At 44.2% G+C, this 18,984-nt stretch overlaps 1 protein-coding gene across 6 annotated transcripts in view; it reads right to left on the reverse strand.

Moving 5' to 3' along the window:
• The window catches only part of LOC110507449 (leucine-rich repeat and fibronectin type III domain-containing protein 1-like protein), a 100,985-nt gene that overhangs the window by 42,002 nt on the left and 39,999 nt on the right, over window positions 1-18,984 (reverse strand). For all 6 annotated transcript variants that reach the window (XM_036965060.1, XM_036965059.1, XM_036965058.1 and 3 more), the window contains exons 2-3: window positions 10,929-11,137; window positions 271-1,675 (exon numbers count right to left, since the gene is read on the reverse strand). In XM_036965060.1, the coding sequence (XP_036820955.1) occupies window positions 271-1,652 (1,382 nt within the window). In that variant the 5' untranslated portion in view covers window positions 1,653-1,675; window positions 10,929-11,137. The remainder of the gene's footprint in view (window positions 1-270; window positions 1,676-10,928; window positions 11,138-18,984) is intronic.

Genomic DNA, 18,984 nt, shown 5'->3' on the forward strand with positions numbered 1-18,984 from the left:
TCTCTTGCAAATAACGATGAGTAATTACCACCTAATTATCATCTCATTATAATGACATACATTTGTACAAGATGAAATGTTTCTGGTGTTCTTATGATTGCTACTGATAGACATTTTGTAATTGAACATCTGCGAGTCAAAATGGTATTTAATCATAAAACCGTGAGTAGGTCATTAATACAAAAAAAAAAACAGTTCAAAGTTATTAACTCAATCTAACCAAGAGACTATTTCCCCATCACCCATGTTTAGATCCCTATCCCTCCTCACCTGTAGATGAGCGTGTCATCCAGGGAACTGTTGTACTGGACCTGGTACATCCTGATCCCAGGAACGTGGTTCTGATATGGCCATTTGATCAGCACTGAGCTAGCTGTCAGCTCTGCCATCAGCACCCTTCCCTCCTGGTTCCTCCGTGTGTCGTTGCCCGTGGTTGAGGTGGACTTGGCCGATGTGAGGATGTCTGAAGGACCAGGGTCGGGCTCCCGTAGCCGGTTGGTGCTGTTGGCCAGGTGGGGGAGGAGGTTGACCACCAGCTCCACCTGGCCCGTGGACTCCCCCGCCGCGTTGGAGGCAATGCAGGTGAAGGTTCCAGAGTCCTTCAGGGAGGTGATGTTGATGTCCAGGCTGCCGTTGCTGAAGGTGACAGTCCGTGACGTGTTGGAGATCAGACGGCCCTCTGGGGAAATCCAGTGAATCTCTGGGTCCGGGTCTCCGTTGGCCTTGCACTTCAGACTGGTAGGCTGGCCCTCCATGGTGAAGGTCTTGGCAGACTTCCTGGTCATGACCGGAGGTTCACAGATGAACTCCTCCTCGGGGATGGTCCAGAAGTACTTGGCTGTGAGGTCTGGAGGAGAGGCGCAGGTCTCCAGGTCGTCTTCTCTGGTCAGCCTCCTCAGCCACAGCAGCTCACAGTTACAGTGGAGCGGGTTTCCACCAAAGCTCATCACCAATGACGACTGAGGAGATCCTTTGGCTTTCGCGTAGACAGGGATGCGCAGAAAAAGTGGATCCGGTGGGATCTTCTTAAGCTTATTGGACGTCATGTCCAGACGCGCCAGCTTGTGCAGGTTGGTGAAGATCCCTTGGGGCACGTGCTCTATAAGGTTATGGTCCATGTTAAGGGTGTTGACGTTGGTTAGACGGCCTATCGTCTCCCAGGGGATGTCTACCAGGTTGTTGTAGGACAGGTCCAGGTCTTCCAGGGTTCCTGTGAAGTCGTCAAAGGCGTGTGGAGAGATATTGTGCAGCTGGTTGTTGGCCAAGATCAGGTGCCTAAGGTTGGTGAGCCCCCGAAAGTGGTCATCTCTGATCACACTCAGCCGGTTGCTGTCCAGGTGCAGCGCTCGCAGCCGCTTGAGGTCCTCGAAGGTGTAAGGCATGATCTGGCTTATGGTGTTGCGGGACAACGTCAGATGGATCAAACTAGTCATGTTGGCAAAGTCCCGCCTCCTTATGGCTGTGATATAGTTCTCAGTGAGCCGCAGCTCCACGGTGCGCCGGTCGATGACTGTGGGCACGAAGAGTAGGCCCGTCTTAGCGCAGAGGATGGCCAGTGAGGGGGACAGGTTCTGGCACATGCAGCGCTTGGGGCACAGCTGTCCCCTGGTGGAGACGGCCAGCATCAACAAGGAGAAGATCAGCCGGTCCATCCTCCCTCCGGCTTTCTGGGAAACTGCAAGGCAAAGGAGAGGGGCACTGGTCAGGATGTGAGACACCAGGTGAGGAATTCACTAGGTGAATCAAGATGTATATCTATGTGTTTAGCTATCACAGTGGTCAAACTGAGACTAAATATCTCTATCAGCCATGATCAGGATGCAAAACAGCAGTGTTCAAAGTACATTCAGGTGATTAAAGCCAGTAAATGTATGCGAATGCATTTTAATGAATGCGCAATACCTCGGATTAAATGTTTAGCACAGAGGCATAAGGTTGAGGTGATGTTTCAAGAGAGCCAATTTTCTTAACAGCTTGTATCTTATTTTCCTCCTCATCGGAACTTCTTTAAGATGTTAGGGAATTATACACGTGTCGAGATAAGGACAAATAGTAGGTTTGTGTAATTATAGCTTAGCAAATCATTTAACTCAACATGCAATCCTTGGACCAAGTTAGTTGGCTGCACAGTTTAATAAGGGGTTTATCACAGTGGCTCTACCTTCTGTGGATTCTCTAAAAGCCAGTCTTTTAAATAGCTACATACATCTCCAATATGAGTGAAAACAGAAATGTATCCATATAGAAGACGCCAACTGGCAATGCATATACAATTGTAGCAAAAGCACGCAGTCATCCACCCACACACTTACCAACACTTTTTTATATGCTCTATAAAAAAAACACACACATGCAAACACAGAAACACACAGTGTCTCATATCTACCCTGCTTCCAGAAATGGCAGATACTGTTTTTTCTTTAAATATAGATTGCTAGTCTTATTACAGATCATTTTCTATCTGAGGTAGCGGGACAGATTTGAAGTGCTATGAACTGACTATGTCCGAGATATATAGATATCCTCTCTCTCTCTCTTTCTCGTATGAAGCATATCTGTGAAACGGTGCTTTAATATTTTTATCGTGGTGATTCCTTGTTCATGCCGACGTACCTTAAACACACACGCTCCATCTGTAATGATGATAGCATTTCTGCGGTAACAGTTTTCAGCTTTACAACTTAATACACCAGGATCTGCATGGGATTTGTCATAGGCCATTAAATAGGCCTTTTGTTTCCTGTCTGTGCTGTGAATTTAATAAAACCAGGGAATGGTATTGGAATGGAGAAGTATGAGGTTATTGTATGGCTTCTCTGGTGAGACGAAGTGGCCATCAGCCATGCAGCGTCAACAGACACAGAGCAGCTGCCCATATGCATCTCATTTCACCAACCCATTTCCCAGCTGTACCTTGGATTACGGGGCTAACGCTATGATGAATACTGAACGAAAGTAACGCCACGGAGGCCACGTGGGAAGACTTTTTTGTTGTTGTTGTTTTGTTTTCTGCAACACATTTGATCTTTTGAATAGAGGTGCAGTATGCACTGGTGCACTGGTGCGGTTACTCTCAAGGTTAAATCACTGTGTGAGACATTTAGGCCACCATACCGTACATACCGTAATGGATGAAAAAGGGCAGCATGATGGATGCTCTGAAAAAACGCTTACCTGCTGGCTCCTCATAATTAAAAAGGAATTAACTGTACTGCCAGACAACAGAAAAAAACTGTCCTTTTAAAAACATGTCAACAGCCATTAGCAACTGTAAATTGCCGTTTCGCTGGGAATACAGTACATACAAATAAAGACTAACAAGGAACATGCTGCTCCGTTGTTGAATTAATGGCGGTCAGGCCACTTTCAACTTGATACGAGGAAATGCAGGTAAATGACTAAATAACACGGATGCTGTGAAATTTCTCTCTCACACTCACACTCTCCTCATCTCACTCAGGCTAAGTTGTTGTGAGACAACACCATCTGCCATCATCTAAAAGGTAAACAGTTTGCCCAAAGAATGAGGGCCTGATCTCCAGCTCCTCTTATATCATGTTTACTAAAACCACAGCCCTGTCGGCTGTAGCGGGAAACATCGTTACAGTATATGGGCAGAATTCTCCAAGGTAGAGAGCTGGAAATGCCAAGCAGCTAGCCATCAGCTCTCTGGGGAATCTTGGTGTGGACACTGGAAACAGTCCACATCCCAGAGCTTATTTACAGGATGAGTGTCCACTCTGCTCTGCTCAGACAGAATTCTCTGACTCCTATGCCTCCCCACAATGGAGATGGATTAGGCTGTCGGCTGTGGAGGGGAACGGCCTGCAATGCCCCAGGGGCCCAGGGAGGTCCCAGTCAATGAGATCTGATGCCCCGCCGCCTAAGGGATTGGGCTGAGGGAGAAGAGAATAGGAGCAAGACCCAGGGCGGTTCACTACGCATGGAGTAAAGACAGTCTGGGCGACACTTGATGGCTGCCGTTTCCTCCACTCTGGGATAAACAGAAAATGGGATCGCTTGTCCTTCTGTTATTCAGTGAATCGGGCTTCTGCTTACTGTCAGTATGTTTTCACTTTAATGCTGAAGAGTTGTACAAGAGCACTAATGTATGCTGGTCTTGATAGTACAAGACAGGCTACAGGCGTGTGTAAATACTAAGTAGTTAAAACATGAGCATCATTCGTTTTTAATCATATAAATTACCAAGCTTCTACAGTATAATGTGAAACGAGGCAAGATGAAAGGAGCCTGGTAGAACATAGTACAGTAGTACACCAATAACCTTACAAAGAGGACCGATACAGGAATATATCAGCGTGATTCTTTCTCCTTCTCAGAAGGGCCCATCACACAAACGGACTGAGAAGATCTGGCACATGCAGATGTTTGTCGTCTCAACTTGCCAATAACTTAATTGCCATGACAATCGTATCGCTGCGTGATATTAATCATGTCGCGTGAAACGTTCATTTATCATGGCAACGTGGCACCACATCCTGCGTGTCTGGCTGACACGCTTTGACGGATGTGCACTCGTGTTATCGTTTTATGTGGCAAGTAATGAGTTAAATATCACCGCAGTATTTTTTTTCCCTACCTGACGGTATGACGCTGATATTCTCTAAATTGTTTTGGGGTAAATAGCCGATTCCGGTTTGTGCGCTTGTTCCAAAGGCAGCTCTGGTCTGGAGCTTATCCATTAGGGCCATGGACCAAAGGCCTGTCTTACACACCCCATTACGCACCACCACTCTCTTCCTCGGATAAAGGGATGGACAGGAAAGAGAGAAAACATAGTGCTTCAGCAAGACGCTGAGCCATGCATCTCTATTATTGGTCAGGGTGACCCTCAAGGCATGCTCCAAGGTGTTTGTCTCATAGCAACCGCAGATGAACAGGCAGACCAGGGTTCTAGGAGAAGGAGATTGGGTTTCAAAAGCCAGTATATTGTACATTTTGGAGACTTGTGTTGTTTGTGCTTGGATCTGCGAGGATTGAGATGGACTGCGGCGGTGCTCAGAAGGTGGGAGACCGCAGAGAATCAATCATTTGACACACTGCCTCAGTTACTGAGTTATATCATGAGACACACAAACACGGAGGGGCAACATACCAATCTATCCTATATAGTACATTTACAGCATGCGAGTAGATATCCCATAGACTTCCAGTAATTGTGCTAATGCTAGTAGACGAAGAGCATCACTGCTAAAATCCCAAAAGTATCCCTTTAATCATGAACTTTGCTCTTTGACATCAATTATGCAGTTTTAATGGGAAAACAGGGCAAAAAAGTTTCCCGCCATCTGTGCTCGTCAAATAAAAGGAATAACCACACCCACTTCACATTAACTGGGTGTTGTATGATGCTAGACACTGAAGACTTTCCCAGAGGGCATTTTGGAGCCATTTTCAGTGTGTTCCAGTGGTTAAGTTAGAGTACAACATTATTTGATTATTGCAAGGCAAACATCCTCCGGGTTCAGTAGACGTACCGTCCCATAAACCCAGTAAGCCTTCAAAAGAACGAGCTTTGACCGGAGCCTTTAGAGATCAAATGTTTTGCGGTGAAACCCTAAAATCAGCATTGTAGCTCAAAGACGACGGACCCCTCGCCACACATCCCCACATTGGCCGGGATCACTACCGAGATCTAAGCCACACAGGGGATTCAGAGCGTCTAATGGGGCTACAGCCTCGAACACATAGCACTGCGATTGAATGATTCTCTCACATTACCTCTAAAGCATCCAACAACCGTAACGCAGACGACAACCGCAACCTAACATAACTGATCATCATTTATGGGTGTGTATATTTCCTGCAGAGTCATCACAGCAAGCCTTAAATTAATGTGAAATCAAAATACCAAGAAAACATTCTGTTGGCTGTGGACTTTACCGCGGTGACACTGGGAAGCCGGGTTCCCTTTGAAAGCCCCTTTTAGCTGGAAGAGGCGAGGCGGGGGCCCTACTTGGTAGTCAGCAGTGCTAACTGAGCTCCATTCATGATCACTGCATGCAGCTGTCCCTCTAGGGCTCCTCTATTTGAAGAGATAAGATTAACTGTTTAAAGATATATGCTGCTTTATTTTGTTTTGATTGTTCCGTTAATTTATCCCCTCTTGGCGAATTACGTTGCGGTTATCAACTCCATCTCAATGTGCCAGCATCACACATAGCTGACGAACTAGAGGAAAGTGGTAGAATTGTCAAATGTGAAGTAGAACAAAAATATTGTTTTTATTTTACATTGAATCAGCCATGGTTAAATTTGCACATTTCAATCATACCGATTTTTGCATAGCTGAAATACTTTTCAGACTGCTGATTAGGTTATAATTTTAAATCTGTGTGCTGTTTCATCTGTTACACTATTACTGTTATTACGTTGGATGAAAGATAGTGAGCGATATTCAATGGTTTTGAATGGTCAGATCCTTCCTCAAATCTCACAGTTCCTTTAAAGACACAAGTCTTTGAAGTTTTTATCTGACTCTCACAGCACTGCATTACTGTATGGTTCTCTCAGATAAAATACTGTAGCTTGCATAAAGTGAGGATCAAAAAAATAACAGTGAATATGGTGGTATGTGGCATATGGTGTATAGCCTATGATGCTATGCTATTCCAAAAAATCTGGTCATTTAGCAGACACTTCACAAAGCTGTCAAAGAGTAAGACACAGTATTAGGCCATGTGGGAATCAAACACACAACCCTGTTGTTGCCAGAACCATGCTCTAAACCATCGAGGTATTACAACTACCGTACATGGAAATCAAGCAAACATTTCAAATTGCTCTGCGGCTGAACAACTGGGAATTTTATCCATGTGACGCTGGAATAAAAAATAGGCATTTTCCTGTCAGTTTGCCTACTTCCTATCCCTCCATCATGTGAAAAATATCTAGTCCTTCAGCCTCAGAGCGTTATAAAATCCACTTGATTATGCTTCATCAAACTTTCCTATGCAAATCGAGCTGAAATCAGGGATTCCATGGCTCTACCGTAAGTAAATCGATGCTATTTGACTAGTATTTCTAAACCTACAAAACGCATAGAGAATGTATGACTTCTCCCCTGTCCCACAGTTGCAAATATCCTTTGGTTTTTGCCTATGTTTTCTTTGATTATATTTGTGCTGCATGGGTGCCCAAGGGAAAACTCTGCAGTCTGTGATGGGACCAAGTACATTATGGATTGAGTCTGATTTCAAAACCACTCTCTTCTGTCACAACTCCCCGGAAAATGTTTGAATAATCTCTGTCAGCTTCAGCAGACTTGCTCCATTTCACAGCAACTCCCAGTGAATTACCCTGGGCGAAGGCACACTCCCGCTCTGGATATATCTGCCTAGACTGGTCCATGTCTCCAAGACCCTCCTCCCACTGCCCCACTGAACCCATCTATGCATGTCCCTCATCTACAGTACATTCCTTCATATCTCTCATCCTCTATCACCTTTGCGCTCAACTCCCATATCTGTCCATCATAATCTCCAACATAAGATCCCATATGAAAAAGAATCATAAAAATCAAATAAGATTTTTATATGGCAGAAGAAGATTTGTAAAACATCTAATAATAATCTGGTAAAAATGTGTATGTTGCCTTATATCAGTGGTGTATTTGTATATGTGTGGACTTACAATGCCTTCGGAAAGACACCTAGACTTTTTCCACATTTTGTTAGGTTACAGCCTTATTCTCATTTTTGTTTAAAAAAATGTATGTCCTCATCAATCAGAAATATCACATTTACATATGTTTTCAGACCCTTTACTCAGTACGTTGCTGAAACACCTTTGGCAGCAATTACAGCTGAGTGTTCTTGGGTATGACGCTACAAGCTTGGAACACCTGAATTTGGAGAGTTTCTCCCATTCTTCTGTGCAGATCCTCTCAAGCTCTGTCAGGTTGGATAGGGAGCGTTGCTGCACAGCTATTTTCAGGTCTCGCCAGAGATGTTCGATAGGGTTCAAGTCCGGGTTCTGTCTTTGCCACTCAAAGATATTCAGAGACTTGTCCCAAAGCCACTCATGCGAAGGTCTTGGCTGTGTGCTTAGGGTCATGTTGAAAGGTGAACCTTCACCCCCAGTCTGAGGTCCTGAGCGCTCTGGAGCAGGTTTTCATCATGGATCTCTCTGTCGTTGCTACGTTCATCTTTCCCTCAATCTTGACTAATCTCCCAGTCCCTACCGCTGAAAAACATCCCCACAGAATGATGCTAGCACCAACATGTTTCACCGTAGGAATGGTGCCAGGTTTCCTCCAGACGTGACGCTTGGCATTGAGGCCAAAGAGTTCAATCTTGGATCAATCAGACCAGAGAATCTTGTTTCTCATGGTGTGAGAGTCTTTAGGTGCCTTTTGGCAAACTCCAAGTGGGCTGGAAGGTTCTCCCATCTCCACAGAGCAACTCTAGAGCTCGGCCATCGGGTTCTTGGTCACCTCCCTTTAGCCAGGCGGCCAGCTCTTGGAAGAGTCTTGGTGGTTCCAAACTTCTTACAGTTAAGAATGATAGAGGCCACTGTGTTCTTGGGGTATAGTTATTGTGCGTTCTCAGTGGACATTTGGGTGTTTTCTTAAATTCGCTCTGGCTATCTACAGTACTCCGATTTCAGAGCACTCTCGTCTGAGTGTACCAGAATGCAGAATAATTCATTTACGAGCACTCAACACCCGTTGAATATGGCCGGTGTCAGTAACCGTCGGGCAAAAAAGCGCAATTAAATTGTTTCCAGCAGCACAGTTACAGTCACCAACCCTTTGGTAAACACAAAAACATTCTAACCAGCTCTGCTAGGGCGAGTACAATGGTCAGAGGGGTCTCATTTGTGTCTGGACGTAGCTAGCAAGCTAGTCAACATTAACTTGGGTGCTTGACTGGCGTTGTAAGGCCAGAACACTCAAATCAACCCTACTCCTCAGCCTAAACGTCCAGTGTATGCTCCGAGAGCAAAACACTCTTAATTTATGAGCGCAGGCACTCCAGATTCAATTTAACTAGGCAAGTCAGTTAAGAACAAATTATTATTTACAAGGACAGCCTACTTATTCCTCCCCATCAGGGAATTGAACCCCGGTCTCCTGTGTGCCCTGCCCGATGTATGTGAGACCTTAGAAGGTAGCACGTTGGTAGTAGCCAGTGACAAATATAAAACCTAAGTAGGGATGGGCTTGGTTAAAACCCTGGTTGGGAGACCAAAGGCATAGCTGTAAATAAATCAACTGTCCAGTAGGAGGTGCTGCTTAACCTTAACCATGGACACTCCAAACATGAAAATGTACATACAGTGGTTGCTCCTTTAAAACATGCACGAGACATTACGTTTTTTTTTTAAATAATACATGCAACATTTTTGTTATGTCTACATTTTAACCACCCGTATAAATCAGATATTACAAGAATCTTCTTTGAATCTTTTAAGTGTACTTGCTGTCATATGTTTTACTTAAAAGTTCCAGGTAGAACATAAAGCAATCTTGTTAAATTATTCTATATCTTTTCCATATGGGATCCTACTCGCTCTGATCTTCATCATCTGCCCTACGTGTACTACACATCAAACAATCCACCATTCCACCAATTCACCTATGCATCCACCCATGCACCCATCCAACCACCCACCCACCCATCCATCCATGAATCCATCCTAAACACCACCCAGCTACCCAACCAGCCACCCCCTCTGTAATGTCAATATCAAAATCAATATTCAAATCATTCCAAGGGAATCTGTTTTTTTTCTCCATTAACTCAAAGAAGCATAAATATCAATTCATGCACATTTAACACCACCACCTTCCCCCAAATGACCTGTTGGCATTTCTACCGCAGTGTTTTCCTTAAATTAAAAACCGTAACAACATGCAAATACAAAAAGGGCACTTTGAGGTCCGTTACTTCTTTGAGGTCCATTACAGAAATGTCAAGGTCTCAGAATAGCTGAGAAATTCTGCAAGACCTATCCAGGCAAATTACAAAATGACTCACTCAGACTGCATACTGTGTTATCTTCATGCATTATCCCTATTTCTCTTCTTTGTTACAGCTAGTTCAGTGATCGATTCCCCGCTAAATGTAGGGTGAGCGACAATGTTTCTGGCTTTTAAAGCAACATTGAAAGTGCCTGAATGAATTAAGACTGCATGGGCTGGCACAAAATAAATCACTGGCTGCACATAGGCACAGCTACAGTATTCTTTCCAATGTTACAAGTAGTAGTTTAGTTTGTGCTAATGGACTAGCAGATTTTACTTATGTATGGTGTTGTGGTAGGTTTAACTTCCTGTTAAAATGCCTGTCACTTTGTGTTAGGGTGACTTTTGACCCCAGGCCAGACAGGGGCAGCTGGCTCAGGGGACAGGCTACAGCAGGTCCCTGTACTTGATAGAGGCTACGACACTGACCTTTGACCTTAAACCTCTAAACACTAAGGACAGCTGTCCCAGAGGGAAGGTGTAGCAGGTGCTGCCATGGCAACCGGTTGTGAAAAGTAAATATCAGCCCTTAAACCTCAGATGAACAGGAATGGGAAAGGCTTTCTTTAAATTCAATCAATTCAGTTATTGGGGAAATTAGACCCCGAAAAACCAACTGGTGGTTTAGGGTTAGGTCCGTGGATTTGGATTGTGACTTAAATCATCAAAATCATCACTATTGATGGGCCAGATGGCCAGCAGATTGACAGTGTGAGGGAGCTGTCTCTTGTCTTGGATATGTCAACGTTCCCCCTTCATGCCTCTTCACACCATTGAAATCAAGACCAAGACCAAGACAGCTGTCCACCATCAAGCCACTGCTGCCTCATTACAATATTCAAAAGAAAGTCTGTCCATTATGCACACTGCGTAACATCCCAGGATGGGCAGTGCTGTTCAAGACGAGCTGTATCGAGGTACACTGCACTGATATACATACCTCTATCTGGTGTGGTCTGGCAGGGTCGTGATCCTCATGAAGACTGTGTGGGCTGTGTTGGCCTAGCAGAGAAGGGCAGACATGTGCAGCTACATGTGGTCAGGGTGCCGCTGAGCAGGGGGTAAGGGGGACTACCTAAGTAGCATCTGGAGGTCGGCACTGGGGACTAAAGGAAACAACTGGGTCCCTTGTGGAGGATGTCCATTGACCTGGGGGTGATAGAGAGAAAGACAGCATTATATACACTGAGTGTACAAAAGATTAAGAACTCCTTCCCAATATTGAGAACAGCCTCAATTACTAAGGTGTCGAAAGCATTCCACAGGGATGCTGGCCCACAGTTGTGTCAAGCTGGCTGGATGTCCTTTGGGTAGTGGACCATTCTTGATACACACAGGAAACTGGTGACAAGAGAAACTCAGCAGTGTTGCAGTTCTTGACACAAACCGGTGCATCTGGCACCTACTACCATACCCCGTTCAAAGGCACTTAAAACTTTTGTCTCGCCCATTTACCCTGAGAAAGGCACACATACACAACCCATGTCCCAAAGCTTTAAAATCCTTCTTTAACCTGTCTCCTCCCCTTCATCTTTAACCTGTCTCCTCCCCTTCATCTTTAACCTGTCTGCTACCCTTCATCTTTAACCTGTCTCCTCCCCTTCATCTTTAACCTGTCTCCCCCCCTTCATCTTTAACCTGTCTCCTCCCCTTCATCTTTAACCTGTCTCCTCCCCTTCATCTTTAACCTGTCTCCTCCCCTTCATCTACACACATTGAAGTGTATTCAGTAAGGGATCGTAGCTTTCACATGGACTTAGTCCACGTCATGGAAAGAGCAGGGGTTCATAATGTTTTGTACACTAACCCTTGATATGTTTTCAGAAAAAAACACACGCCAACATAGCGTAGGTTACAGACAACAATGAAAACAAAATCAGAGAACAGCTATGTGGGTGTGACGAAACACATTCCACAAGGGAGTAGCAAACTGATTCCACTCTACACCAGACTGTACGCAATCCTGTTTTATTTGATCAATTTATAGGATATGCTCGACTTAAACTATAACATTCTCAACTTTATTCTATTCTATTTACAGTATAATCTTAGAGTACATGACAGATACGTCTCCCTCTAAACTGTTCCTCCACGGCTGACCTCAGCGGGAGAGCCGAGTTAAACTCTGCAGCGACTCCAAAATCAGCCCAGCTAAAGAACTTTTTTGCACATGTGGTCGGAAATATGCCCCTAGGGTATCAGACCTCATTTGCATATGCAGAGCAGAAAAGCAGTGCGTAATAATACACTGATGCACTGTCAAGTCCTTACTTTACAAAAGGGAGAAGAAAATAACACACTCACTCGCACAGAACCCAAACAAAAAGAGACTGATGGTTAACTCTGGGGTTATTCACATCACTGGCCTGCTTTCAAACTAGACAGGAAGGAATTGTGTTTTTATTCAATCAGAGTATTTATCTACAAATATCTTTCCCACCTTCCCTCTATATTTATTCTCTCCTCTCTCCCTCTCTGATCAATATGAACATAATTAAACAACCACGCATTAGCATCTGCAATAAAAAAATACAAATAAACTTTTTCATTAAAACCCCATATGCTCTCATTGGTTTCATGATCTAACAAGAGGCTAGTGGGGGTGGGTGGGTGGGTTTTAGGACACCTCAATGCCCATTGTAAATCTTAAGGGAGCAGACAATATATAATAGACCTTGCCTCGCAACGAGTTACGCCCAGAGAATTTACCCTAAAGGCGCAAACGGCCATTTCTGACCCGAGGGTGTAAAACATGCGAGTTAAGAATTAACATTATGACTAGGGCCCACGAGCTGCAGCCAAGGTGTGATTAGTTGTAACCCCAAAACGCAACACCAGGCTGAAGAAGACAAAGGAACCTTTTAACAATCTACGCTACGGATGAGTGGCTGTGTCTAAGAAGGTGAATTCAAACAGGACCACCCGGTTATTCTCTCCAAGGAATCGTGCGTCTACACTGCTTTCATTGCCACGCTGGAACCACCTATATGGCTGATTAGCCGCCCTCAGAAGACCCCTCTTTCAGAACAAGGGCGAGGAAACAGACCACTAAGAGAAAGGACACTGACATCGCGTGGACAATCAGAGAGTTACACCCGGTAACAACAGAAGTGTCGCCATCAGAGGAGAGGTCGGAACTTGGTCCACGAGGAGAGACCCCATCGGAGACTGTCAAAATGTAATTACATCATTATATTCTGACCCATAAGAGTGGCAGTTCGGGGCAAGGTCAGGGTTAAACTAAGCGTAGTTTTCAAATGTCCCAAAGTGTGCTTTTCTCTCGTGCACTCTCGCTCTTTACTTTTGAAATCCTTATTTTGTGTAACACGTGTCATATTGTGTTGGCCCGCTAGGGACCTGTTTCATTGGACTAAGTTCGAATCAATATCCTAGACTGTGTGTTTGCGTAATCTATCGTTCAAAAGTTTGGGGTCACTTAGAAATGTCCTTGTTTTTGAAAGACAAGACAATTTCTTGTCTTTTAAAATAACATCAATTTGATCAGAAATACAGTGTAGACATTGTTAATGTTGTAAATTACTATTGTAGCTGGAAACGGCTGATTTTTTTTATGGAATATCTATATAGGCGTACAGAGGCCCATTATCAGCAACCATCACTCCTGTGTTCCAATGACACGTTGTGTTAGCTAATCCAAGTTTATCATCTGGGCTCAGTGACCGGTCATGGTGGAGCTGTGAGTGATTTATCACCCGCTCATCAGCTCAAGAGCCCTGTCAACCAGCGGAATAACAATGCCGGTGGGTTACTTTGATCAGACAATAAAGATGTTCATTTTCCAAACAACAACACAAACATCAGACAGGAAATACTGGCAGCTACTGTACGTGGATGAGGAGCGTGGGTGGAGAGTGTTGGGTAAACGTGCCTGTCATGGGTCTGTGAGACAGTGTGAAAATATCCACTTAGGCACGAGTATCCTGAGTAAATAGAGACCACATTAAGCTGGGTTAAAAAGTCGTGATGGATTTCTGGCCACCCATGCCTAAGCGTAAGCTTCTAGAAGCACCTCTGGGTTTGGGCTGGTTCTCCTAAGCCAATCGAGACCATCTCTCTTCTCCAAATTCTCCATTACGAACTTGCAGCCTTTCAGCATGGGTCGATACTGCACAGTAGGGAAGGGAGACTGTGTGTGTGTGTGTGTGTGTGTGTGTGTGTGTGTGTGTGTGTGTGTGTGTGTGTGTGTGTGTGTGTGTGTGTGTGTGTATGTGTGTGGACTGTGTTGACCACTCTGTCTCTCATTCCATGTACTAGAATGCTGCCATTGGCAAGGACATTCTCACCTTTACTCTTAAAGCGAGGCTGCAAATTCTACCAACAAAATGTAATCTAGCACTCTGGTACCCTGCAAACCATGACCCATTTTGTATTCTACATGAGTGAAAAGTAATGGAGTCCATTGCCCATGTTGTGAATGGCTGCTGTTCATACAAGGATTTTTACATTGCTAAACATGACCGTCTTGTTGACCTGATAGCCAGCAATGTGGGAAAAGTGGTCTACCAACCGCACATATGCATAAGGGGAAGCTGGTTCGATGTTGATGATGATGTGTTTTCCTGTGTGCCAAATACGTCAGATATTGTTGTTGAGGAGGCCAGGAGGTGCTCCTTTTGGAAGTGGGCTGTTCATTTGACGGCTATATAGAGCAGGCCTTTGCCAATAAGCTGCTTTCTGTTTTCTTGGACAGCCTCTGGTGTAGGTGCAAGCTGGTGGCGCTGATATTCGGCAGTCTCAGACACATACACAGGCTTGCAGTGTGTGGCCTCCACATTGCAGGCCTGACAAAAACTAGGGCAAAGCAATTGGCTAGGTACTGCTCTGTTTTAGCTGTGGTGGGCAGCCTAGCTCTTTGGCGAAGGAGGTGCTTTCTGTACCCTTGAGTGCCATGCATACAGGGACCTTTGAAATGTTTGGATCCTTTTTTTGTAAATTTGATTGGTGGATTCAAATAAAGTATTTAAAATGTGTGTGCGTGCAAGTGTGAAAACTAATGTGTGAGTGCATGACTGGGTATGTCTATAAAGCACATACAGTACCAGTCAAAATTTGGACACATACTCATTCAGGGGTTTTTCTTTATTTTACTATTTTCTACATTGTAGAATAATAGTGAAGACATCAAAACTACGTAAAAACACATATGGTATCATGTAGTAACCAAAAAGTGTTAAACAAATATTGTTTATACTTGAAAATCTTCAAAGTAGCCACCCTTTGCCATGATGACAGCTTTGCACTCTCTTAGCATTCATCATCTTTGAAATGCAAGAGAATGACCATAATGTATTATTCCAGTTAGGTGCAATTTAGATTTTGGCCACTAGATGGTAGCAGTGTAGGTGCAACGTTTTAGACTGATCCAAAGAACCATTGCATTTCTGTTCAAATGTTGTATCAAGTCTGCCCAAATGTGCCTAATTCGTTTATTGATACATGTTCAAGTTGATAACGGTGCACTCTCCTCAAACAATAGCATGGTATTCTTACACTGTAATAGCTACTGTAAATTGGACAGTGTAGTTAGATTCACAATAATTTAAGCTTTCTGCCCATATCAGATATGTCAATGTCCTGGGAAATGTTCTTGTTACTTACAATCTCATGCTAATAACATTAGACTATGTTAGCTCAACCATCCCACGGGGGGGGGGGGGGGGGGGGGGTACACCGATCCTGGTTAATCAAGGTTAATATATCAGCACTCTCAGAGGTTAATCTATCTGTCCATAGGGACATGCAACGCTGTGCGAGAATCGAACCCTCTGAGAGTGCTGATATTAACTGAATATTTGACCTCACGCAGCTGATCATGAGGAGAGGATTATAGATTTAGATTTTAACATACAAAGGAATCAGTCAGTCACATAAATATACTGAAAAGCTCATTCTGGAGTCCATGCATAGTACACACTTAAATACATCAAAGATAAACCATGTTGGTTCTAATATGGCAGTCAGTGAGACAATTGTGATTCTGAGTGCATCGAGGCTCCCTATACAGGTCTGCAGATTGGAGAGGGCTCTAGCCAGTCTTATGGTTTATTCCAGAACAGTGGGTGAAGCATTGTGGGGAGATAGATGCAGAGATGTTACTTTGTGTTGAGCAAAACGAAGGCTTTGTAATTGGAGCTCACGCTTGTGATCGGTGGGATGGAGAGCAATGGCCTCAGCGTGATACGAATCCAGTCACTCGTATTACAGCAGCGTTCCAAGTCACACAACCCTGACCAACCTGAGGAGTGAGGCACTCGGTGTGAAACTGATGGGTTAGTGCTCCCTATAATACCTTCAAATAAGTCACGCTAAAAAGCCTGTGAACACATGCGATGCAAATGGTTCACTCTTATCTTTTCTCTAAGTTTTTTCCCCAGCTTTGGTACCAAGGCGACAGATGCAAGACAGCTGATAACTGACCGGCAGATGTGGGCCTAGCTAAATCCCAAGGGAACATTTCCCGGCATTACTGCCAACAGATAATAATCTACTGTGCAAGCAGGGGGACAATTTAGCTATGTTTTAGCAAAGACATCACATTTGCTCCTCATTACAAGTATGCAAAATGGTCTTGACACACCTTCAAACCCAAGCGTCCAGCGGCATAACTTTAGGCTGATTGGAGTCTATTTTAGGTCTGATTATTTCAAGTTAATGTCCTCCCTCCTTGTGGCTGTCATTTGCCAGATGTGTGTGTGTGTGGATGGTTTCTGACACCTCTATGGAGGTACAGGACTGTTTCCAGACAATGCAGTGGACCGTCTCTCTCCTCAGCTTATTCCCGGTCTGTCTCGGCAGTGGCTGTAGCAAGGCCCAGATCGCCTCTCCTCTCACTCTGACTGCACCACTAATGATTTAGTCTATATATAACCCCTCTCTCTGTCTGCCTGCCTGCTTTTCTCATCTCCTGCTCTAGCCTCACACCAGACCCATGTATCTAAACCCCATTTCATTAAAACTCCACAGCAGGCAGAATAATAAGACATTTTGGCGTGGATAAAGAATGATGCTGTTTGAGTGAAAGGCTCAGTCTTTGCTGGTTGCTAGTTTGACGATTGTGTCAAAGATCACAGGGGAAACGGAAAATGTGAGCACAGGAGGTGCAGTAAAAGAGAAAATAAAAGAGAGTTGAAAAAGAAAGAGACGTTTGCCTGTTCTTCTGCTAGATAGTACAGAGGTCTCTGGGTCTTAGTGCAGTCAATCCAGAACGTCTGGCGGAGACAGTTCTGTTCCTGTTACACCATTCCCATCTCTGCTGTATACAGTTGTCGCAGTGACATCATGAACATTCTATTGCCACCCAACATCAAACTTGTCATTGTCGCTATGTAAAAGTATAAACACAAATATGACCGGCTGTATGACATCAACAGCATGGTGGTCCAAATGACATAATTGCTGGATTTTACTTCAGTATATGTCAATGTAGCAAGCCAGGCAACTAAAAGCAACGTTCTAAACAATGTTTCGGTTAGTTTCTAGCGTGTTAGCTAGCTAGCTGGCACTCCCTAAAAACACGCCACTTTGATACAGCTACGACCGAAAGTGACTTTTCGCTAACCCCTTTCCTAACCTTAACCTAATCATCCTAACCTGTTACAAAAAAAGTAACTTCCAGTCACAGCTGTAGCAAAGTGGCGTGTTTTTAGGGAATCTCCTAACATTAGCTAGTTCAAATAATGACCAGAGCATAGCTGACATCTTAACTTCAGCTAATTTGTCTTCATTATTACAGGAAGATAAAATCACAACAAGGTAATAATTTACAAGGTAATGATAATTACCTGATAATGATAAGATAATGAAAAACAAATGTTGTTGGTCGTATACACATATTTAGTCGAATGGTAATGATAGATAATGAACGGAAATGGTCTCTTCACACAGACAATGTGGTGAAGAAGGAGCAACAGCACCTCTTCAACCTCAGGAGGCTGAAGAAATTTGGCTTGGCCCCTAGGCCCTGACAAACGTATATTGTTGCACCATTGAAAGCATCCTGCCAGACTGTATCACCGCCTCGTACAGCAATTGCACCTTCCACAACCGCAGGGCTCTCCAAAGGGTGGTGCAGACCAACACAACACCAGTAGCACACCACCTGCCCTCCAGGACATCTACAGGACCCGGTGTCACAGATCATCAAGGACCTTGACCACTGAGTCAGGGCCTGTTCACCGCGCTACCATCTAGCATATGGAGACAGTAGAGGTGCATCAAAGCTGGGAGCAAGAGACAGAGAAACAGCTATCTCCAGGCCATCAATCAGACTGTTAAACAGTCACCAAGGGCCAGCCTTCCGCCCAGTACCCTGCCTCTGAACCTTAGTCACTGTTCCAGCCAGCTACCACCTGGGACACTACCCTGCACCTTAGAGACTACTGCCCTATGTTCATAGAGTCATTGAACACTGGTCACTTTAATAATGTTTGCATACTGTTTCACCAACTTTATATGTACAGTATATAGTGTTTTTTAGTCATGGCTAATCCTATTTAACTTGTTATGGGTTATGGGTATATTATTATTGGTAGGTATTCCTGCACTGTTGGAGTTAACACAAGTATTTTACTGCACCTGCGTCTGTGACAGCATGGGCAGCACCATTAAGGCTACAATGCTTAGATATCCCCACTAAGTTGACTACTTTAAAATGGAGGAAGCATGGTGGAAGCCCTCAATGGCGCTGCCCATGCTAAAACAACCTTCTGGTCATTAGAGGCCTCCCTCACCCGCTCTATCATTCTTTATGGGTGTGCACTGACTCGCTGCTGGTAACCATGACAACAGACGCTGAGACAAGGTCAAACTTTATTTTTTTGAATGCATCTGAGACATGGAAAACCATCAGTCGCAGGACAGTCTACAGTCATTCCACCGGATTATAAATTACATTTTGTATTGACCAGCGACGACACTTGTCGCATTCTAATGGTCTACAGACATGTTGTTAGACCATGTATAAAAGAGCCACTGAG

This window comes from Oncorhynchus mykiss, chromosome 27 (genome assembly GCF_013265735.2).
Source record: "Oncorhynchus mykiss isolate Arlee chromosome 27, USDA_OmykA_1.1, whole genome shotgun sequence".
NCBI lineage: Eukaryota > Metazoa > Chordata > Actinopteri > Salmoniformes > Salmonidae > Oncorhynchus > Oncorhynchus mykiss.